The sequence below is a fragment of the Heliconius melpomene genome, chromosome 1 (genome assembly GCF_056956725.1).
Source record: "Heliconius melpomene rosina isolate 202511_hmr_F chromosome 1, ASM5695672v1, whole genome shotgun sequence".
NCBI lineage: Eukaryota > Metazoa > Arthropoda > Insecta > Lepidoptera > Nymphalidae > Heliconius > Heliconius melpomene.
This window is the reverse complement of record NC_140389.1, coordinates 5523953-5549750: the sequence shown is the minus strand read 5'-3', so window position 1 is coordinate 5549750 and position 25798 is coordinate 5523953. Positions and strand designations below refer to the sequence as shown.

Below are 25798 nucleotides of genomic sequence, written 5' to 3'. Positions count from 1 at the left end.
TCTATTACACTACGGAGTTAATTAATCAAATTGAAATACATTTATTATATCTGTAAAATATTTTGCATTTGCAATAAAATAATTATCAATATAAGAAATTAATTTCGTAAATATCAAATACTTTAGGTTTTCGAGCTTAGCACATTTTTTTAATAGAAAGCACCTAGTTGACCTTCTAAATAATTATAATCAAATAAAACTAAAAATATACGATTATATGTAGTTATAAAAGTGGTTTGGGCAAGTTAAAAAAAAGAGTGACGATAGTATGGCAAAAAAGGTTTAAGCGGCAAGAGTCAGAGGTAAGAGACTTTCGAAGACACAGTATCGTTGATACTATAGGAAGGTCACGTCAATAGTCCCCTGGAGGGCATGTATGTAATGAAGAGTTTAATGACAATGGACAAGGCGAAAGAGGTATGAGCAGAGGCCGTTGGGTTTGGCGGTCCATTTTCTAGCTAAGAATAACTGTGTACAATATTTTCCGTAAATCCATCTTTATTATGTTAAGTATTTGAAAGGTTTTACTTTAGTAAAAGCCTTACAAAACTTGAATCACAAAACTTTTACATGATTTCATATACCTAAGAACGTCCTAAACCCGTCGAGTAAAAGATTAAGGCGGTTGGTTATGGTTATGCAACAGCAAACCGCCCTTTTGAGGCTTCACTTGAAACTAAAAATCAATCAGTTTTGATTTAGATAGGTTTCCTTCCCCGTGTACTTTGTAGTAAATAAGTAAATTTTTAATTTTATATTTTATTACGCTTTTACAATTGAGGTCTTCCTGTGGAAAAGCGTATGGCTTAAATAGCAAACACAAAACAAAAAAAAACAAAAAATCCAGTGAAACGTAAGTACTAGTAAATACTAAATACTAAATACTCGTAGATTCATTGAAAGTCCCCAACACTACATAGATGTATGTATGTTGGCACGAGACAACGACAAATGGTGACAGCGTGTTAGAAGATTGGTATTTCCCGTAAAATTTTATTTAAATACTGATCTTTACCCGCAGATTTGTTTGCGTGGACTTAAGATTTATAAAGAAATATGCCATTTTTCCCCGTTACCTCATTAAATTTGTTAATCCCTTTTTTAATTCTCCCCTGTTTAAAATTTCTTTTTTTTCCTGTTGCCGTAGGAATTTCGAAAAAATCTCTTTTAGTGCTCCTCTATGCTCCCTAACCTACCTAAACATGGCAAACTTCAACATTCCAGGTTCAGTAGTTTCGCCTGTGCGTTGTCCATCAGTCACTTAATAACAGAAGAGTTTTATATATATTTACTAAACATATTTCGCAAAATTCTTAATATACTTCAATGAGCAATATAGTTAAGATGAATTCAACAAATGTTATATTCCGGAAACACAATTCTAGGTCATATTCTAGGTAATTATTCAACGAGACATTTGAAAAGTTAAAAATAACGAAATGTGCTTGAGATTTTATATAATTTTTATATACATTCGATAGATAAAATATCCTTGTACCCTAACCTTGCCTTAAGCACGAGAAAAAAATTGATTGCATTGTGTTTCTTTTTTTAGTTTCAGGGTTTATCTTTTTCGCGGTAGCCAGAGAGAATGAAAAAGTTGCCTTACTTAAATTTCAACTTACAACTAACCAAACTAGAGGTAAGCGCAACGTTTGTGGGTTCGATTTCACACAGGTACATAGTAATTTCGTTCTAACTTACATATTTAAAAAAAAAACTAAACACAAAGATAACTAATGCTTCGTGACCTTTTGTTATATTAGATTCTTGACAATAAGGTGGAATAAAAGTAAGATTTCGACATTCGACCGAGTTCGCCGTCGGAAATAGGCCGGCAGTGGGTCATGGGCGGGCGGGCGGCAAATATCTATGAATCATATAACGCGCGATGAAAACTGGAATCACTTTTATTTATGTCTTCCTTACTGCCACGTTAAAGTATATACGATAGCTCGATACATTTGATCACTTTTTAATATAAATACGCAACATAAGAACCTAATTTAAAAATATTATCCTTTTTTGATGTTATAATAAAATTGGTACACGCTGAGTAGGCGTGGGGAACCTAGTGTTAATACACTCCATTCCTTCTGTCAATTTTTGAAACATTGCGTATTGAATGGCAGAGCTCACCTTGTAAAGATGAGCTGTCAATTTGTTGTTTTATATACAGGGTGGAAGAGGCAGCGCTTCTTTTACTGAAACTGCAAATAGGGTAAAATATTTCAAACCCAGAATTAAAAAAAATAATTAAGGTACCTCAACAGTTTAGACGTAGGATTTTTTTTTCATTTCACGATTTTAATCCATACCTGTATTTCGTGTCACGCAAACATACGTATGCGACGTTGCCGCTTTGACAGGTAAGTGTGTGCGTGCCTATGTTATACTTTACAAATGGCGTTTTATTTTATTTTTGGGAATTATTTTTTTTCCGAATTATATTAGGCTTTTATAGAGTAGTTAAAACTGTGGTTTCATTTAAAGTGGTGCTGACAATTCCATCCTGTATATTTCAATTTTTAAAACTTAACTTTCTTATGACAATCAAACTCACAATCAACACAAACTATTATTATAACTTTTCTTACAACATAATTACAAATTAAAATGATAGCAACTTACAAATAAGTACAACCATTCCGTCTGACAAAAAAACCCATCCTGGTTTCAGGAAATCAAAAATCCTGCTAAATTGTGGGTGTTCAGTATACAAATTTCAAATAATAGATACGAATTAGCTGTCAATCAAATCCAAGGGCATCAGGCAGACAGCTTTCAGCGAAATCCGCGCGTTTCGGAAACACTCGACCGGCGATAGCTTATCTAATAAATATGTGCACTTAAGCGCTGGACCCTAATTGATTTAGTTGCTATGACACTTATCATTTTAGAAAAATATTTGATAATTTACTCAAAAAATCCTCTAAAAAACTGAGGAGACAGTAGACATATTTAAAACAATAAAAACTAAAATAATTAATTCACACCAGATTGACCTTACGACTATCGCATTAGTATATTATATATAAGTAATCAAATACATACGCCACCGTGTTTATGACATATTATAATAGTATTTTATTTAAAGAGGAAATATAAGAGAACACTACTTCTTCTTCTCAAAATTATTACGAGTACGAGAAAAGAACGAGATTTTCTATTTTACTTCTTATGTTCAATGTAAACCGGCAGGCGACTACTAGTTTGTCATATAATAGTTCAGCATAGTTCATTACACTGAAGTATTTTGTTTTAATTGCAAAGTTTTAATGACTAAGACCTGAGTGGAACTAGAGACATCCTTAAGGTACAATTATATCAAATTTAATAAATACTCAACCTTTTATGGCGCATAGACTGAAAATGAATTTAAATGAATTAGTATCTAAACTTATGTTAGTTAGAAGAATGGATAGAGACAAGACACTTTGTTTCCCTTTCCGCCTATTAATAAACAGAGCCAGAGCCAAGAAATAATTTAAAACATTCCGTTCATTCATAAAGCGGTTTTAAAATGTCTTCACAATATTATGAAAATCAGAAATCCCAAAATTTGTTTATTATTGTCATAAAGTTCACATTCATTTTATATTGTAATTAATTTTGTAAAAAAAAATATTTTAATTTTTCCGCTCTTTAAAGACAAAAGTGAGAAGTGAATGACGCAATCGCGGACGGTAAGCGAAGAACGTAGTGTCTCAAAAGTAGATAATATGATGTGCACCCTGTTATGTACGAGATTAAACGTGAAGGAAGCAGTTTTAAAAAACTTTTTTTAAGTTTTTTAATAGGTTTTTACCTATTTCAATTAATTACAAAGTCAAGTTATTACAAAGTCAGTAACAAATAGCTGAAATAATCTATCAAAACCACACAACTAGTAGGAAAGTCTAGTTTTATATCAAAAAAGTTTCCACGATTCGGCAATAAAGCAGCGTTCCAGTAGGTACATTTGTTTATACAGGGCCATATTCAATGCGTGTTTACTTCACGTTTTATAACGTGCGTTATTTTATATGAGGTAATTTTGGTTTGCGAATTTTCATTTTGATTGCTTTATATAAGCTTATATTTGAATTTAGTATGTTATTTTTTTTTGGTTTCGCGCTTTTAACTTAGTGTTAAAAAAATTTGGTTTCCCATTTTCCTTTGAGTGGTGGAGTTGCCGTGCTTTGTCAACCGAAGTGGAGAAATGAAAATACTTTAAACATGCAATACACATAACACAACCATATTTATTATTATCAATTATATAAACCAGAAGAATTCTCGACAAAAATCAGTTTTTTTTACTACGATGGCACTTGGGACTCTAGTATTAAGTGAGTTGCAGAACTGAACGTCGCGTTTTGCGTCGTTACCAGAGCAAGGGAATGAAAATAGTGGGAAAAAAGAGTCCCTTTAGTGGGAATCGAACCCAGAATCTTCGTTTTTACAGTCGCAAGCTTGTGCCTCTGTGCCACGACGTTCTCAATATTTATTAAATTAATTACAATTCTCGTCTCAACAGAATATTTAGCAAAATACCTTAGTAACATATTCTATGTTGAAATACCAAATTATAGAAGTTCTTGTTATTAGAAAATTTACGCCTAAATAACTTTGCAAATATCAACCACGGGCTGAACAATGTTTATAGTGAAACATCTTAACCGTGATGAAGTATGCCGTTTTGGTTGAAATTATGAACAATATTAAGGGTTCGGATGAAAAAATTAGAATTTAAGTTATTTTTAATACAAACTCCAAAATGCGTCTCTAATTTAATCTATTGGCCATCATGATGTCTTTCAAAGTGCGGCGTTGAGTTAAACCACTCAACACGCAATAGCTGAAAACTGGAGATTGATACTTCGCTCAAGTATAGTACATCCTATCCTCTGTCCTACTATTTATTATAACAGAAATTCGAATATCATCAATGGTAAAATAATGATCCTTACAAATTAAACCACCATCTACGTTAATTTGGACAATTTAGGATTTTTTTCTTATATATTAAAATACACCTAAGACATAAATTTGAAAAAGCTAAATAAACCGACACGTAGCGACATAGTAATATATCTCCGTTACGCCAACGTAACTTAAGTTCGCAATAAATATTGTAACGGCGGTGCGAGCGACACCCGACAGGTAGGTAGTTACGTGAGGTGGAAGACGCGATTTGTTTTCACAATTTTTTATACGAGTACGAATAAGAAGAGATATTCTACATACTGGGGTTGCGTAAAAGCTAAATAAAAAAAGCTTTAAGAAACTATGTAGCATGTAGTTTTTTGTCATAATTACTTTCAGACCACCTATTTAAGACTTTACTTGCACTTTCCCTATCTACACTATTAAACCTTTTAAACCATTTTAAAATACACCCAAGCTGAATTTGAATTCACAATCATCGTCCAGTCAAACATACACTATCCAAAACAATATATCTTTAAAACAATAAACACACAATTAAAAAAACAAACTGCAATGACGATATCGGTCGTCAGTATTCGTGTAAACATACTGTAAGCTAAATTAAGAATGATGCCAGCACGATACGTAATGGATTGATATAATTTGCAATATATTTTTGTTCTATAGCGCTGACGGATCATTGTCGTAGAATGCGGAATAATCAACTTGTAGTGACAATACAAATTTAGTAGTTAGTACTAAATTTGCTAATAATTTATTTTACTAATTTTGATGGGATATATCAAATTAAATTAGCATTTCATGGATTCGCACGGTAAACATATGTAGCTACATAAAAATGTATAAGTATTATCATTATAATCACTAATAATATGTCGGAAAGAAATGTAGACCAATCACGAATAGTAATCCATAATACGTCGATGAGAATAACTTGACACTATATCCTGTATATACAAGGGTGGGCACAGCGAATATAGTGAACATATTTAATAATTCATTACCCCGTTCAGGAATCAAACCCACAACCATCGTGTCTACAGTCACGGCGCCACGTGAATGAGCAATACAGATAGCTGTAAAACATCGCTCCTCTAAAATTGAACACAATGTGATATAGAAAGCTCGCAACGTGCAAGCTTTGGCAAGGCTCCAGGCGCTTTACGGGAACCGCGTCAGAATGCAACGTATTTAAGTGCAATATCACTTTTATTTTTTACTCGACGATTAGGTCGTATATAATATATACTACTATTGATTTAAATACATTCTTGGTCTTCGCCACACAAAAAATTACGCCTCAAAAATTCACCGGAAAGTGGAGAACGGAGTATCTATACACTAGGTTCGCTCGGTCCACTCTGGTATAAGCGTGACGCTAATATGTACCTATTGTAATTTAAACTACGCTGTATATAAAATAATATATTTATTTTGCACAGTACTGTTAGAAAATATGTATTAATAGCGATTTCCTAAGAACTGTGTCTTTTTTATAGTTTAGACTATACAGAATTTAATTACCAATATCTTTGCCACAGACAGCAGGCGCAGTAGTACTTTTTTTATAGGTAAGGAGCCATACTACAGATACAAATTCAATACTTTTTTATATAAAAAAATATGTAAATATGTATTTTCTCATCAATTACTACCTACACCTAGTCGTAAATTATGACATACGTTTGATCTTATATCGGGCAACATTTGAAATTGATTAATTGAAGCTTCTCATAGCATTCTAATGCGAATACCTGAAATATTTACGATGCATTTGTTTTTTTTTTCTCTGTAATGTAATATTTTTGTAAAATGATGTAGGCGGATGTAATTTTTCATTTTCACTTTTGTATGACCTGATTATAAAAATATGAAGAGTAGAGAGGACTAATGTAGACAGTTCATGATACATATCCATTAAATATAAATGTTAAAAATTAATTCAAAATTCTTAATTACAACTGAATTTAAATATATAAAAACAAAGACAAACCTACTAACTAATATATGTAAGTCAACATGCATAACTAGCCAATAATTCCACACATTTATCCCAATAATTATGGCATAACTGTTATCGCCAACACCACAGAATCCCCATGTAGAGTACGGTCGACGAGTTGTGGCCGCTTTGAATTAGGTTTTCTGAAATTTTGTGCATTGCTCATTACCATCCTGGAAGTGAATAATAAAAAGTAAGACAAATTCCTAAAATCAAATACGTGAAGCCATCTACAGCTTACATTAGAGCAACCAAGACTCGTGGACCGTACTGTACTAGCGTAACTCTGCAGTACCCCCTCTCGTATTAAGGGGATAGGGAGTTCAACCCCCACGGGATGCGGAAACCATGTCTGGGGTGTCAGTTAAAGCAACATTTAGTTCCACAGCGGACCGTAACGTTGTTTTCTTTGTTAAACTTCGTAGACACGTTGCAATGGTGCATTGAAATCGAGTGGTTTGAAAAGCTCTTGATTGAAAGCTTTTGAACGTTAGATATTTTTGATACGTCATCTGCATTTACTAAACTAACTCCATAAGGGGTTAATTAATAAAGAACGTAGAAATTCGTCCTTCTTGTGAAAAAAAATTAAAAAAAAAACTATTAAATAAGAAGAAAAACCTAAAAGACAAGACTAATATATAATAAAATACAATATTACGGATCTAAATATGTACTTTTTCGACAACAGATATATCCTTCAATTTATGTAGTAGTAATCGAATCTAAACTACATAATTCATCTACAACACCACTACTGCACCATATAGCACATATCTATATAATATACCTATCTTATTTCATATTGTTATATTTCTTTACGTGTAAATATCTACATGTTTATGTTTTCAATGCTCAGAAGCTCACGATCGTCCATTGTTTGAGGGAGATTGTTCATGCACATTGTTGGTGGAAGGTGTCAGACCGTCAGTGGTAATGTATGTATAAGCAAATTATATTAATTAATATCTTTTTAAAAATTAATTAATTTAAAAAAAAAAAAGAAGTCAGTGAAAAATCACTCCACTCTACATCCACACATACATCTTATACTATATCTGTTATTAATTATATAAGCCGTCAAGACACAGCGTCTGACGGCAAAACGCAACGGTTATTAGTTCAATTCCCAAGAACAGCCTACCCTACCTACCCAGCTATATGAGTGTAGTTTCATATATAACTGTTATTATAAGACGAGCCAAATATTTTCAGAATCAATAACACGATTCTAATTACGAAAACAAAAACTAACTTATATGAGATAAAGAACTTAATACACAAAAATATTTTTATGTATTAATCTTACTTTTAAACTATTTGTTCTATAAGACAAATAAAACACTGATAAAACCGTTTAAAGAAAATAATAATTTAATCACAATTCACTTTAATGCTAATCTAAAGATCAAAATCTTCTACATACGAGTATATCATGTATTAATTATAAAAACCATACCTGTTCACACTGAACAAATAATCAACCAAAAACATAAAAAAATAAATAAAAGAAACAATTACAAAAATTTACTTAAAACACGAAGAAACAACAACAGAAAATAAAAAAGTCACTAAAATTTCGGAGATATATCGGTAAAATATTTGCAGCCTGTGAACGTCAACCAGGCTGTAGCGCGTCTGAAACTGAACTGAAATACGAAACACTGTCTCATTGAGAGCGGCCATTGCGACCAGACCTTTCAGTTTCATACGATAAGGCTATTTCTGGAGCTCATTTTACACCGGCTCTCAGTAAAACCTTGCATTGACCGCGGTCGTCGTTACGGTAAAGCTCTAAGTAATTTGGATGGACGTTTTGAAAATTTCAAGAAATAACAACGCCAAATCAACCTTGTTTTAAAACAACAAGGTTTATATTAACCTGACAGAAATGTGCCTTATATTTAGAGCGATGCCAGAGATCCCTACAAATTGGTACACAAATAAGGCACAAGAATGCCATTATAGGTTTTCGATACTTTCACGTAAAATGAACTCTAATAACTTAAATATATGATTTAAATTTGTGTAACATAATTAACAAAACGTAATAAAGTGACAAATAAAAAAACCTTTATTTCTATCTTAATAAAGTTTATTTTAAAAATATATCAGAAGCTCAGGTTTCACTTAAAATTGTGCGATATTGTATTTTATGATAAAAGAGATAAGATTGAATTTTCTTTAAAACGATATAGGTCCTTCTAAAGTCTAGTCTCTTTGGAATTAATTTCGATCATAATGTGAATAGGAGCAATTAGCTAAACTTAGTGTATATATTTCAAGGATGTATATGAAAAATATATCATATAATTTAATATGTAATATACAAAGTAACATCTCTGTCTGTGTCTGTGTCTCAGTTTTACGTGGTATAACGCTGAGCGGAAATATTATCAACCGGAAACGAACGTAATACCTACATAAATAAATGTCAAAAACGTATTTGAACACTATTTATCATACAAATACTACTATATATTTAATTTTTTATACATTTTTTAAATGGTTCACATTTAAAAAGTAAAAGATAATTTTTTTCGTTAATCCATTTATCTTAAAAAAGTTTAAATGATATATATTTCCGGATTTCCCTAAATGTTACAAAAACGTATATTTTTGTGTAACTATTTATCTTACGACATATAAACACAAGAAATATAAATTTGATAAAAATTCGATGCAATATTTATATTAGGTTCTATTTTTAGCACATTTTGTCTACAAAATCGACATGAGTAATTAAATATACATAAATATAATATTTAGGTATAAACCGGTAAAATCTAACTTCGTAAGATAAACAAATGTTTATCCATGACCTGCGGACGGACAACCATTTAAAACCTACACGTAAACAACCAAATCCTATTCAAATTATAAAAAACTAAACCATTTTTCTCCAAAATTTCCCTATAAAACAAAAATTAATAAAAACAATAACTCACTGGTTAGGATGCGCTGTCAACCGGTTGGGGTCAGATGCGTTACGGTGTTTCCCTCGTCTGGGCGCGTCGCGCTCGCGACAACTCTCCGCTCTATTCACGCCGCGCGCACCGCTCTTCCAACTAATGGAGAAAAAAATATATTATAAATAATAGTTGAGAAACATCGTGACGCAGAAAAACAAAAAGAGAATACAGAAAAATATTTTAATATGCATGATGGCTGGGGATTCGATCCGGAAATAATTTGAAAGTGACAAAACACAGCGTTGAGTTACAAAGTGGAGAAAGGAGAGATTTCACACTACGTTTATCTTTACACTATGTTTATCTTTTATCTACTGTGCGGCACGAAAAAGGCACTTGAAGCATAAAAAATGTTAAGATTATTTCTTAGATATTCGTCATAAATAGAAAACGAACCTCTAGCAATCCAAATCATTTACCAATTATATTTATTTTGTTATGAAATAATACAACATTTTTCTCTTTTGTTTATCGTTATAATATCACAACTCGCAACATACATGATAGTTTAACGTTAAGTAACAAATTACTTTTACATTAAAAATATCAGACATAAGCGCCATCTAGAATCTAGTAGCAAAACTAATTATTTAACACCATTGACGACTTACCTAAAAAACATGCACTATTGTGAAAATTTGAATTAATTCGCCAAAAAATAAAAAAATAATCAAAAATCCTTTAATAAATGAACAGAAACATTTCCTAAGTGGTTTTATTGGGCCACCTATTGGCGGATAGACGAAAATTTCAACGCCATCTCTCTTCCTGCAGGTTTAATGTTAAATAAAATAGAGGGCTCTAGCAGTAGCTCTTTATTCCACTACTATTAGCTAGCAGTTTATCTAGGTATTATCTGTATAAATATAAGATAAGTTAATTCATTCGATTTATAAAAATAAAGAGTATCAATAAAATATTTTATATATATTTTTTTTAATTAATATAATTTACCTTCATTGAAAATATATTTAAAAACATTAACTTAAAGCATTATCGACTATTAATTTAGCATCTAAACGTCATATTGTTTTAACCGTCTAATTTAAAACTAGTTATATTTAAAATAAAAAAAACATACCTCTGTTCCTTTTCAGGCTCCCTGAGCGTGTTATCGCTATTATCGACATCTATGTCTGGGGCCGAATGTTCTTCTGTAGAACCCTCTCTCCTCGATTCTCCTGGAAAAAAAGAAAAATATATATTATTTACTATAATTTTATTTTTTATCTCATTGTAAAACCTTCCATTTTTCATATCGTTTCGTAAAATGTTCATAAAATAGTTTAAAATTTCTTATTTGTATATGTGAGACTAGTCGTCGCCCGCAATATTGTTTTATTTTACGTAAAATGTAAGATCCATTTACTTCTGTTGCTTCTATGGGAATTTTGAATCTCTTATAGTGCTCTCTAACAACCCACCTATTATATATGTAAATAAAATTGAACAATTACAACTGAAATTTAAAAATAATAATTATAACTGCTATAACATATATTATGATATATATGTCAATGTCACTAATATTAGCGGAAATACACCAGAGTGTCTGCATGACGCACTGACCGCACCACCTCATCCTGTTAAAGGATAACCGAGTGGGTGACGGATACCAATTTACTTATAAATAATTTTAAATTCATTGTTCTTTTTGAGAAACAAAATATAACTGTTATTTTGTTAATATACTGTGGATTCGATTCTCATTCGAGTGAAAGTTCCTCTATTTTGTTTTTCAGCTTCACGATGTATCCCGCGTAACGTTGTGTTAAGGCTTTATAAATGTTGTCTATTTTTAAATTATTTAAATCAATTGTCTTTCCCTATGATTAAATATTTTGAAAAGTACCTAATAAAAAAAATATATGTTACTTCCAACTAACAGGCTAATTATAATAAAAAAACGACAGAATTAATTTATGCAAATTCAATGTAGATGAATAGCAAACGAAGTTTCTAAGAAGTACTTCTTAAGCAAAAGATATCCGTGCCATTTTCCCATAGGTTTCTCATAGTTCTATTGTTTATTACGTTGTGTAGTCATTTACGATGTTCATGTTACATCCCTTGTGAAAAGTCTAGTACTTGGGTCATGTTGTTTTCAATAGATCAGCTACTTATGAGAAGGGACCCTCTAGGCGCAGTGGTACAGGCAACAATCAGTATAATTTGTTTTTTTAGCTTTATTTTTTATCCCTAGCGTAGTGCTACGTTAAACGCTACGGTCTCTATACACCTCTTTCGCCTCGTCCACTGCCAATAACCTCGTCATACATGGCAAGTTTGCTATTTCATCACTCATACCCTCGACATGCACATAACACCTGAACCGTTCCTCTTTATTCTCATTCTAAGATCTTTGCTAGTATTAGCAATTATGTGTATCTCTTAGAATAATTGTATTCAAATTATATTTATTTTCCTGGTCCGGTACGACAAAATAAGTCGTATCGAGACTAGAAGGGACTATTGACTTAGTAATTATTCTTTCTGCCCACTCTGCTACATACAGTAAAAGTGTGAAAACAAAAATCTAGATTTCTAGTACTTTCTTAAGCGCCTATAAAATATAAATATTATTCTATCAGCGATGTAAGTAATACGTAGTTGTGCGTGTAATTGAAACTGCGCACGAGTGAGATCATCGCTTCATACTATGTTCATTAAAGCCGATAACGAACTCTTGCGAAATACACCCATCTATCCTATATTATAAAGTTGAACACAAGCTGGTTGAACTTCAGTTCAGGAACTGCTGGTACGACCCGAAAATCGTTTTTTACCCTAAATATTCCATTTATTGAAGAAGGCTATATAACATTCCGTTATTTGTAGAACGTAACTAATAGAACCTACGGTAAGAGTTCGCTCGGGCTCTCAAAATCTGTGTGAGCGCAAAGCCGCAGGTGCAAGCTAGTTCTATATAGTAAGATCGAAACAATTAGACAATTATTAACGCCAATTTTCATCGCAAGCTAAACCATATAAGTGATATCGAAAATTAGTTTACGTGCAATTTTGGAGATCTATAAAAGTTAATTAAGATATACGAATATACAAATATTTTATATATTTTTGGTATCCAATACATAAGTTACATATTTGAAGATTGTCGGTATATACAGGCAAACCTACACCAAAAAAAACTTAAATATCGAAATTCTAAGTTACATCCCATACTCCAGCAATCAGATCGTTTTACAAATATCCAAGACATTACAGTCTTTTAATACATACGAATGTGAACCAACTAAATTTACTCATTAGATAATTTTTTGTACACAATATGTTTATTATAAATTACATACAGGTACTTAAAATAGCAATCTTGCATTATGGCCACAATAAATTTATTTGCAATTTTAAGTTATATATCAGCAATAAAAATATTTATATACATAACAGAGACACTTATATAAGATATGCGTCTAAATGAACGTGATAGTTTCGAACGAAATATAACTTTTAGAAAATATAACTTAAAGATTATTTAATGGTATATAGATGTGTATAATTACTACTTGTGTATGAATGTTAATTGAAACGTTAATTGACGTCTATGAGTCCGGCTGTTGTAACATATTTAATTGGTGGCGCCATATATGTGTGTATAAGGGAGAAGTATACAATTTCACAAACGTAAAAAGTGAATGAAACCCGACCCGCCACCGCACCGTAACAGCTTGTGCGTACCTACTACTTTTTGTACAGTAGTTATAAATAAACTTAATTAATACGAGCTTCCGAGAAAGAAAAGCTGTCGCAATCGATCACTCGTTCGAAATGTCACCCCGCTGACGCTTTGCCGATGTGCGCGTTATGTTTCTAGTATTTGATTATTTTTTTTTATAAAAAAAGCTTTTACGAAAAGACTCTTGCTTGATGGTTGTGTTTTCCAATATGTCAACATTACATAGAGTGTAGAGAACTGAGTGTCTTAACTCTAAATTCTTACGTCCTCAACATTGACACGAGAAACCAAAATATTTTAAACTTTCTGATTGTTAATAAAATGTACTTTGAAATTGAAAAAATCTCAATATTTCTATTTAACATGCACTAACACTTAACCTATATTACATAAGGTAAGCAAATATATAAAAAAAACGATTGCATAAACAAATTAATATAACGTTTCGATCTAAAAGCTCGCAGTTTTCCTGAAGTGCTTGTAAATATAATAAAATTCAATAGAATTGTAACAATGTAATGTGTCGACCTGATTTGCTTGACCTGAATATATAACAGCTTAGCGTGCCTGTCCGTTTGTTTACTAGAGACTGTGTTGTAAATTGTTGATGCGAGTTAGCGCATATAGTTATTAAACTAGACCTAATTATATAATACTAGCTCGCAGCTTCGCCCGCGTGAACTACGTTATTATTAATTTCTGTCTCCATGAGTAAATAGGTCCTATAAGTGACGTCCATGCAAAATTTGAGACTCCTAGCACATGTAGTTTCTGAGATTTCGTGATAAGTGAGTGACCTTTCGATTTCATATATATAGATAGATAGATGTACGGTGTATATTTAATAATTGCAAAGAATTATTTAAGCTTTGAGTTATCATTATACTATAACCAAATTATACAAATCCATTACATAGTTTGTAGCCTATGTGTTATTCTGATGTATAAACTATATTAATCTAAAGTTTCATCAAAACTGTTCAGTAATTTTTACATAAAAATGGAACAAACATTGATCCACACAAAATTTCCCATTTATTGGTATAGTTCTGTTAATTTCATTGTGTCTATTTTTCATATTGTGGCGAGAACAGGAGGCACAGGGGTGAGCTCTATTATGACTTTCGAGGATTCTCTTCGAAATCACTGCGTACTGCACGTTACTAGTCAATTTCTATCTTTTTATATCCACATACACATATACGACTTTAATTTTCATGATTTATTATATAACAATAACTTAAGTAAGCAAAGTAACGATTTCTAATAGAAAATATAGAAATGATAAATAGAAGCCGATAGATATATTGTCAACCCATATTTATATCGATATACTACCATCAGTCACCGGTCGAGTATGAGCACGTCGGTACCGGGAACTCATAAGTATGCAAAACAGAACAATAGTACTGCGCGTGCGCATACATCGAGAATGTGCGCTGATCGATCGATAGATGTATTTCATAGATTGAAATTTAGTTTCGGCTTTTGATCCTTTATTGCCAGTTTCTTGGTAGATAAATTTTCGAGACATTGTGTGTTTAGTGGCAGAGCACTACGTCACGTTATATCTTATAAATATAGCGAGGAAATATCAGTGATTAATTATCTCGAGTGTACATCGAACCGTCGTGCTAATAATCAGACATCACAGCATAAGATTACAACGTATGATTTTCAATCATAATAGGAAAAACCTATGTTTAAATTCGAAGATAGTGTCTTCGAAATCGAAATCGTCCGTTACTGTAGTAAGTCCGTCCGCAAACATTTTATGTTTCTTAGATAACTAAAAAAAAGTACTAATACTATTACACCTTATTTCAGCGCACACGAACCTACAACTATCGCAGAACAAACAAAGCCGAAAGTAATGATAGATTTTATAATTTTTAATGGAACTCCACAAAAATGATCGTCATAACAAAGTAAGCAAAAAGCTTCGAGCTCCCCTTGCGCCGACACCTTGCGTGTCACTGACCGCCGGCGGCGACGTCACTGTGACTCATCGGGGGCAAATTTGACAAAAAACCGAGATTTCGCTGATAATTCAATAAAACTGGATGCTGGGTACTGAGAAACGATTAAGGTAAAAAATATTATGAGAGATGTGAAAAATTTCATGACTTTTTAGTACAATATTTAGTAAATTTATAAATAATTTATTGTAAAATACTTGTTTCAAATGCTAATGGTCTATACTTTGATAATATTTTAGTTTCTGCCTCATATATTATACCTGGCGCTGCATACCTCAGTCCACTGTCATCAACCGGCATATATACACGTATACTTTTCGGAGATTCCTTATGCTGTTTGCGTGATCTTCTTCCAGACCCATCGATCTTCAAAGGTCAGCAGAAGTCTCCATTTGACTTTAATTTAATCACAGTCTATAAATATCTATCCAATCTAGATAGACACACTTGCCTACCTGTGCCTACATTATAAATTAATGAACAATATTCCTAGGCTGAGGTTTACAGAGGGTAACTGAGTGCATGGAAGGGCTGAACCCTAAGATTATTAGAAAATTATAAATTTATTAGGGTACCGCATTTAAGTAAATGAACCGAAAGCACAGACAATTAATAGTTAAGAAATGATCATTTATTTGTGAGGAATTATAATTAACAATTAAATAATTTCAAATAAAATCTCTGACCGAAACAAGTAACTAACTCCCTTTACTTGTTTTACTACGAGCGTCCGACTGTAAACATAAAATGCATTGTAGTTTCTGACGCCAATAAATACAGATTTCATTGCAACCTTGCATAAATCGCATAAACGAGGCATAATCGGCCTTTAAATTGTAAATTTATTGGAAATTCTTATATTTATACATTGAGTTGAATAAACTCATATCGAGATTTACAAAGTGCTCTCTTTAAGCTAATCTCTCCAAATCTTACGTATTAATGATATTCCTTGTATTGTTTGTTTTATAGCAATATCTTTTAGTGCCTGCTGTATCACATAGTAAGGTGAGCAGGGAGTGTTAAAACACTTTCCCCAGGCTCCGCCGAATCGTTGTCGTGTGTTGAGCGGAACGACCGAATGAACGAGCGACGGAACTCAAAGGGAAAATTGTAAAGAAAATGTAAACCATAAAAATATATATTAAGACAGAATAATGTTTAAATAAAAAAAAATGTCAACAAGTACGACAATTACGGAAGGACGTCATGCCACAGCGTAATTGCGACTGAGTATGGTGCTGTCGCAAAACGCGACGGATGTGGGTTCGATTCCCATTTAACATGAAAAATTTCTCTATAAATTGGCGGTTAGTGAGGAACGGAGTGTCATAACACTGGGTACCTACCTCCTGACCACCCCCTACCATATGCTGGCTACATAATCAACATAATCTCACCTACTAATAAAAAAACAACATAACACAGAGACAATGCGTGAGTCAACAAGGGTAAGCTATTAATACCCGTTTCCCGTTGGCGTGCGCGTGCGCATATCAATGTATGTGAAATGTTCGCTTCCGTTTTTTCTTCGTATCTTTTTGGTGGATGTCACCGTTGATTGACATATTAAGGTAAGCCATATAATTGGATGGTTTTTGTGAAGTAGAAATCTGGTGACAGATCCCTTAGTTCTTTACTTCCTAATTAGATTTTACTACTCGGTATCGTGAAAGAATAGTTTTTTTATAGAATTTGTTTCATTATTTTTTATAAACGATAATGACAAATTCCAACTTGCACAAAATTAAATTAATGATCTTTAATTTTACTATATCTCATATACAAGGAAGACAATAAATCAAAACCCCTAGTGCCATTTGACAACCGCTGTGTCTACAAACTAATTTCGATATTCAAAAACATCTGCAAAAATGACCAATCCTGTGAATCTGCATTTTTAATGACCTCAATTGAGGGCATTATGGCGCATCGACACCATGTTTGACCGTAAAAGCAATTGGGGGTTAGATTCCCACTTGATGGCATTATTTTCATTTCTCCGCTCTGCTAACAAGACAAAGGATAGATAGCGTTGAGGTCCACTACTCAATGTAAAAAAAAGTATAAAAAAGAGAGAGTATATATAAAAAAAGTACATTTCCAATCGGCAAGTCCTTATCGTAATCTTTTAATTTTTTACCAAATCAAATGACAGTGAAGAATGTTACATATTCCTATCATCATATAAAAATATGCAACATTCACTTTCATAAAATTGACATACAAACAGACTTAAATGACAAATCTATAACGAAAGTGGCTGGTATACTAACACACATGTAGTTAGTTATGTGCCTAATACGATTGAATGCGATCAAAAGCTGAGCAATTCAAATATTATTTACGACTAGCGACCCGCTCGCGGCATCGCCCGCACGAACTACATGATTATTTTTCCAAATAATTCCTTTCGTATGCTAATAGCATTAAAATTTTAAAGACAAATTCTTTGTGAAAAATAAAGTTTATAAAAAAGTTAACAACAACAAAAGACGACTAAAATCTCGAACATTATACAACATTTTTATATGTGAACCAATTAAAATAAAACCTACACTAAATGTTAAGGGAAGAACACAGAATTTAATACTAAAAATTGCATTTCAATCGGTTAAGCCGGTTAAGAGTTAAGTGACACAAGCTCACAGATAAAAAGACAAAAAGAAATAAAAAGCATTGTTTTGGTTTTTATTACATTTATAAATGCCCTCAATATTAGTTTTTAATTTTTTCTTGATCTTTCATCTTTCTTTGTAAGCTTCCATGCACAGACAGCGACCAGATACACTTTTATTATATGTATGTATAAATTTCGAAGACCAACCTTTGATTTTAATTGGTTTTATAAATCGATCAATTATGCGACTTTAGGATTTTTATGTATAATTAATATGAATATTACTAATTAACTCAAAATAATCTAATCGAGTTTGGTAAGTTTCTTTACAAATATTTAAGAAATGATCCCAATAAATTAGTGTTGACAATTTTTATTTAGAACATATTAAAATATAAATAAACAAAAGATATGTTTTCAAATAACCATATAAAGATAGATAGATTTCGAATTGCCTAGAGAGCGACATATGCAAAGATAATCGTTATACATAAAACTCTAAAGCTACCAAGGGCCTGACAAAACGCACAGACCTAACTACTGTGGTTGCGAGTGTTGAAATTTGGCATGAAGGTAGGTCAGGGAGTGTAAGAGTGCACTAGAAGTGGATTTCTCGAAATTCCTACGAGGAGAATATTACATGGGCGATTAATAAATATTATTCATAAAATTTAAACGTATTGATTTATGCACAATAAACATCACCGTCAATTTCAAGTTTTAATTTAATACGAATATGACAAGTAACGAGATGAGATTATTTCTATTCCTATTACTATTATCTTTTAAAATTTCATCTAAAACATATCAATACTACAACAATACACTATTAGGTAAAAGCCTTAGATACACTACCCATGCGACCCACAAGGCCGGGGGTGTCGCCCTGGTAATGCGCTGCCAGTGACCCCTTATCACTGACACGATAACAAATAACTAAGATGTTACTTACTATTCTATTTACAGAAGAGATCATCATAAATCAAGAGAAATGGAATATTTATTTATTTATATGACTTCGTCGATCTGTGGCATAAAAAGAAAGCAGTTCTTATTTCTCCATCTATTTTAATATATATTGAAATGTCAATATGTACTAAAGACTATAAAAACAGATTTCTAGGAAATTAAGGAACTTCAATAAGATATATTCCTTATTTAAAGTAATTTCATCACCAATCAAGTATATCGTGAAAAAAATATTCAACCAGTTTCCATACATTTTGTTTGACAAGTTACCAAGTTAGTGAAATAACCGTAAATACAATAAATAAACGGACAATACCGAGACCCGCCGGCCTCTTGACCGCTGTTGGAATGTACCATACGATGTGTGTATGTCCATACATACATAAAACTCATAAACAAAAGTTCCATACAAGCTTTCAAAGCACGTATAAATGCTTATACGAGTTTACTTAACAAATTGCAATTGCATCCTTTACTAGCTAGAGCTTAGAGCTTAAAATAAAATAGCTTAGCTATCAAAAGCTTTTGTCGCCAGCACATACTCGAGCAGGTCACGGACAGAATAGCAATGAATGGTGAAACTGTTGCATCAATGAATAGTTAATTGATCGCGCTAGTTGAAATTGTAGTGACTTTTGATCTTTGTCGCTGTGCGATCTGCAACTAATTGCTTGTCGTGTCGCCCACCCATATTAGATATCTATTTTTATTCGTTGTTTTTACGAGGCTGTAGAACCATTTGATTAACTTTGTGAAAAGCGTGGAATTTGAGTCAATTATAATTCAATACGGTCAAGCATATGTAGATTGCGATTGGGCACTAATGGTTTCATAGATATCTATATACATTGAAATGGAATTTACTATACCACACTTATTACTTTACAAATTAAAAATATTTATTGAATCATAATTAAAAACGTATATGAACACACAGCACCACTAAGCTACTATACCTTATCTGATAACTCACACAACTGACAAAGTAAGCCAAATCCATCTTACAAATCTCATATAATAAAATACCTATAGGTACAGTATCGAGACCAGTCGTTACGCTTCGGTATTTAATAGTGCGTGGCAGACGTTTATTTATCTTATATAGCCCCATATGTATGATTTCACGGTCAAAGAATTTCGATGTTTTAATTGCGAACGCCGTTTTAGTGCCGCGATAGTTACGCTCCTCGTCATTTTCGCTTTAACGATCGTTGCGATTTACCGTACCGTTGCGTTATTAAACTTGATATTTTACATGTTTTTTTTTTAAAAAAAAGCAATTAAAAATTTACTAGAGTAAAATATAGTAAATATACTTTGGTTAATAACAGAAAGATTCAAAAATATAATAAATTTGAAGCAAGGCGTCTGATTCTAAAGGCGGTTGGTGGATCGATTACCACTCGAGGAGTTCAATTATTTTCATTTTTTGCTGTGGTAACAAGATAAAGCCCGGCGTTGAGTTACGCTATTCAACACACAATTTCTCGATACTTGGACGAAAAGTGTCCTAACGCTAGGTTTCCTAGATAATAAAAACAATGTACAAAATATGTCATAACGAGAGACTATTTTTAAGTATTTTCTTATACATATTGTAATTAATTAACAAATGATGTACCTTTAATCGCTACCGAATTAAAAAAGAAATAAAAATAACAATATTAGTGAATTCAGTACCTAAAAGTAATTACTTTAAGATAAGACGATATATTACAGTAAATTAATTACTTAACGTATAAAACGATATGATATATGCGTTTGTGTCAGAGTTGTACGTCCGTACGGTGTGAATGTATAAATTATAATACATTAAAGAGATACATAATCGAGAAAAATGTTTTACATCGAACGATTGGATAATGTACACTTATTTACGTTTTATAGTTCCAAAGCAAGTAAATTGAAACAATATTTATAAACTACTAAATAAGTTTTTATGATGAAGTCCATCTATTAGGAATATATAGGACTATAAGGAAGGCTATATTATAACACGTTGGGAACGGAAGTGTCTTAATGAGAACAGAGTTTCTTAACACTAGGTTCCCGGGTTCCTTCTGCCTACCCTGCTATGTTGCACACACTTTTAGTTACTTCCATTGGACTACGGGAGCAAAGCCGCAGGTGAAAACTATTATAAATATAAATAGACAAAAGTCAACAGACCGAGTGACTGAGTGGATTGAGTGGTAGCAAAAAGTGTACCGTTACACGTCTAAAGTGAATCAGCGACGAAATTAAATTAAACATTTGAATAAACGATCCATCATATTATTTAAAATATAAAATGACATAAATAATATCTATGCACATATGTATTTAGATTTCACAAATCTAAATAGGTAAAGGTATTTTAGAAATTCTTAATAGGTACGTTACAATTCCGGCACACTTGTGAAAAATCTCACAGTATGTACATTCGATGATGTTATAGGTTCGATTAACTCTCGATTATTTCGATTTTTTAGATATAACAAAGATATAAAGAGGAGAAAGCAGGGAACATAATATTAAGTTTTCTTTTCCCATCTTTCGTGATATATTTTGTACAATTTAGAAAAACAAAGAAAAGCAAAGACTCCGAGAAATCCGTTCACAAACGCATGTAATTCCATACATTATCTTATAATTATAACAATATATATATAGATATTCAGGAAATTGTTTTCATTATCCATACAAATACGATAATAAGGAATAAATTACACCGTCTCATTCCTTACTAATACGCGAGCTTTATTGAGACAGTGTTGTATGGAACACGTATCACTCACGTATGCTTTCTTGTATATATGCATATACATTTATACATAAATAAGTATGTTCATAAATGACTGATGAATTTGAACAACAGGGCTGACAATTTGCCACGCGTTAAGAGAGCTAAGTAAGTAATTAAAAATATATTTAATTATTAATTACATTAGAAACTTCTTTCATTAATAATTACTCCGTAAAATGCATGAGATATATACTAAAATACATAAAATATGCGTATATATAATATTCACCCTCGAACTTTACTAACGTACCTACTATAAAAGATGCTAAAACATATAATTATTATTTAATTTGTTTATTTATCTGTTTGTTCTTTTATCTTACACATATAGTAAAACATATATATAAATATATAAATATACTTCCTTTTAATAATACAATTGAAAAACAAGTAACAAATAAATAAACGTGAAACTAAATCGACAGCTAATTTTTCAACGCTTCTAAATTACAAACAAACGTACGTATAATAAGTATGATACTGCATATATAGTGAATAGAATGATAAAATTTAGAATCGTGACTATGCAATATCTGATATGTTAAGCTAGTCAAATAATGTATACTAAATTATGCATTTTTTATATTACTTTCATAAAAAAAAAACAAAAATCAAATCAGCTTCACGCTGAAACCCCATAGCAGGGTAGGCAGGTCCCCCCTGCCTTAGTCTTAAGTCCGTTCTTAACATTCCGCCGAATGCTTTAATTCATTTATTTTATCAGTAACAAGGTAGATTCATTTTACAAGTGTTTCAAATTCAAAAATCCAAAATCTAAATTTCATACTTCTTCAATCCTCTCAATTTTCGTAAAAAGACTTGCTTCACAAAAAAGGTTGTTTCACGTATTAATATCTGACTACGATAATTCGGCTGAACATATTGTAAACAAACGTAAAGTATAAATGATCAAAAAATTACATATCACTTAAACTAACTAACCTTGTACACACAAAACGCATAATTAAATTTAAATCTACATCCTCAGTACAAAAAGATCAATCAATAGCCTACAAATCTCAAATACTAAAGCTATGATCGGCTTTGACCCGGCAGCCCTGGCGAGGCAAGGCGAGCGACACTGTGAGGTCAGCGTTTGATAAATAACGCCGCAACGACGACGGTTCCAGACCGATTAATGTATAGCTTTTGTGTGCCAATAATACCGGAAATGTCAACTTTAATACCACATAGTTGAGTGAAGGTAACGGGTTTAGTTCTCGTTTGGTGCTAATAAAGATTCATGTCATTAAGAGCTGTGCAAATTATAAGCGTGGAATAACGCAAAGTGGTAATTATACGATTGATTGACTTAAATTGTACTAGTATCTTATAACTGCTTGTTAATTTAACAGACAGATATCTATGAATCTATACTTTTCTTGTTAAGATAAACTTATTAATAATTATACTGAAGTGCTACTACTGTTAAATAAGTTTACATACAAACAGGGACACATTTCACATAAAAAAAAGATATCACCAATTAAAACACTATTCATATTTTCGATTTTTGTAAGGAAGTAATCTAATTAAGTGATCTTACAGAAGTCTACGACTTCCAAATTATTTTAATTACTAATCGTTAACAGTATCTACTAGTGTATGTACTAGTAAATCAAGAAACCGATAATAAAACAAATTAATATAATTTGAAAACTGATTTCAAAATATCAATTAACTTAATATGCTAAATTAAATGACATGATTACTTACCTCTGGAACCGCTGAATAGCCACGAATTCTGCTTGGTGGAATTCTGATTCCAATTTTTCTTCTTTACCAAAGGACTTGGTTCCACGATGCTGGTTTGACGACTTCTTCCAGCGAGCGGTGTCTTCACACTCTTCTTTTTACCCTTCTTCAGTGTACCACTATGAGATTTTCTTAGAGTATTAACTTTAACAGATTGACTTTTGCCACGCACTTTACTCTTACTTCTAGAAGTCTGTCGACTGAGTCTGCGTCTATGCTCGCCGATCACTTTAGGCGGAGGCATGTCCTCATCAGAATCAGTTTCAACGGGAGGCCTACTTTGGCAAATAGCCGTATGCCTTTTCTCTTCTTCTAAAAAGGACTTCGTAAAGTTAAGTATCTCGTCAGTATTAACTATACCGTCCACAACTTCGACTACAGCTTCAACAGCTTTCATAGAAGTTGGAGTTTTCTTTCTTCTCAGAAAATTAAGGGCGCTGACAGAAGATCCTTTACTGGTTTTACGTTTTGGTTGTTCTGCAGTACTACTTTTTCTGCTCTCATTTGCTTTATCTTCTTTACTAGTCTTTCTCAATTGATCCAATTTAATACTGGAGCCATGAATAGAATCTCTATCTTCTTCACTCCAGAGACTCTCTCTGGACTTTTTTTTATCTGAATTTTTATCAACATCTTTCTTTGTGTGATCGAACCACTCATCACCCAAGCTTTTAACGATTTCTATGGGGTTTGACAGAGACATCGTTTTTCTGTGACCCTTCTTCGTTCTGGCTTCACTTTCTTCATCAGTTATTGCCAGTTTTAGAGATTCTTTGCTGATTGTGGGTGTTTTACTTAGTCTGGGCAATGCGTCGTCGCTCGCAGAGATCGCGTCGCTGTGACAGTCTGCTGACTCGTACAGAGACTCGTCGCTTTCATCACGCCGCTCTACGGATTATTTTACATTGTATAACAGCGTATCAAGTGTTAAGATTTCCTTGCCGTATCATATTTTATAGTAAAATATATATTTTATTTGTTTTAAGCACATATCGCTATTAAAAATGATATCATCGTGACTAATATTTAATAAGCTTATTACAATTATTAATTAAGTACTAGGAATTAAATAAAAAAAGGAACGTTAATAATTATGGCATTTAGTTGCGTTATAAGAAAAATCGATTGAAAAGGCGACAAAAAGTAAGAAGCATTCAATCAAAGCTGATTAAATAACCTATGATAGTATTTATAGCCATGACACTATCCAATAAATAATTAATTTTAAATTCTCTGTCTTGGCTAAGTTAAACAAATATGACAATTGTGGTTTTGTTATATTTAATATATAAATACTTTTTAAGAATAATGTTACTATTATTTATTACATATTACTTTGATACAGCGTTGAATTATGTCAAACGTGACTAATGATGAACTTCTTTTATTCTGTATCAATAAAATACTATCGTAAACATAAAATGTTTTTTTAATGCAACTATAAAATCCTTCATACAATATTTATTAGCTTAAACTAAACTAAATATCTCCATACAATAAGTATTAACAGTAAACGTCAAATATGGCGTAACAAAACTTTCTATGAAACAAAAGAACAAGATTCGCGACGGGAATGTAAAGTTATGTAAATAATGATTGTTACCAAAAAAAAAACCGTAACGCGAAAGTATTTTCACTTAAATCTGCATTTTATAACAAACTCTTTAACATTGCCTTCGTTAGATTACATCATTCGAGGCCACCGTGATGACTGCAATGCATAGCCTATTTATTGGTCCTAACTTGGATGACACAATTATTTACATTTCCTCGCTCTGGTAAAACAAATATCGGCGTTGAGTACCGCCACTCAGTATGTAATGTCTGAAATTAAGGCAGAAAACGGACACAAGATTATGTATCTTTACCTCTATTATGCGAAATAAATCATGAAGTTAAATAAAATCGAACAGTAATTACAAATTGAGTGAACGCAATGTCCTAACACTAGATTCTCAGGTTTCCTCTGAATACCCTGAGGCATGAATCTAAAAAAATTAGACTCAAAAATGTATTAACTTCAGACTACACGTGTAATATTGTCTTATCACATGTCATAAAAATTACTTATAGCGATAAAGTAAAGTAAA

At 32.1% G+C, this 25798-nt stretch overlaps 1 protein-coding gene across 5 annotated transcripts in view; it reads right to left on the bottom strand.

The window, feature by feature from the left end:
* The window catches only part of RhoGEF2 (Rho guanine nucleotide exchange factor 2), a 170353-nt gene that overhangs the window by 22748 nt on the left and 121807 nt on the right, over positions 1–25798 (bottom strand). For all 5 annotated transcript variants that reach the window (XM_085194709.1, XM_085194718.1, XM_085194692.1 and 2 more), the window contains 2 exons: positions 10988–11087; positions 9883–10002 (listed from right to left, as the gene is read on the bottom strand). In XM_085194709.1, coding sequence (XP_085050835.1) covers positions 9883–10002; positions 10988–11087 — 220 coding nt within the window. The remainder of the gene's footprint in view (positions 1–9882; positions 10003–10987; positions 11088–25798) is intronic.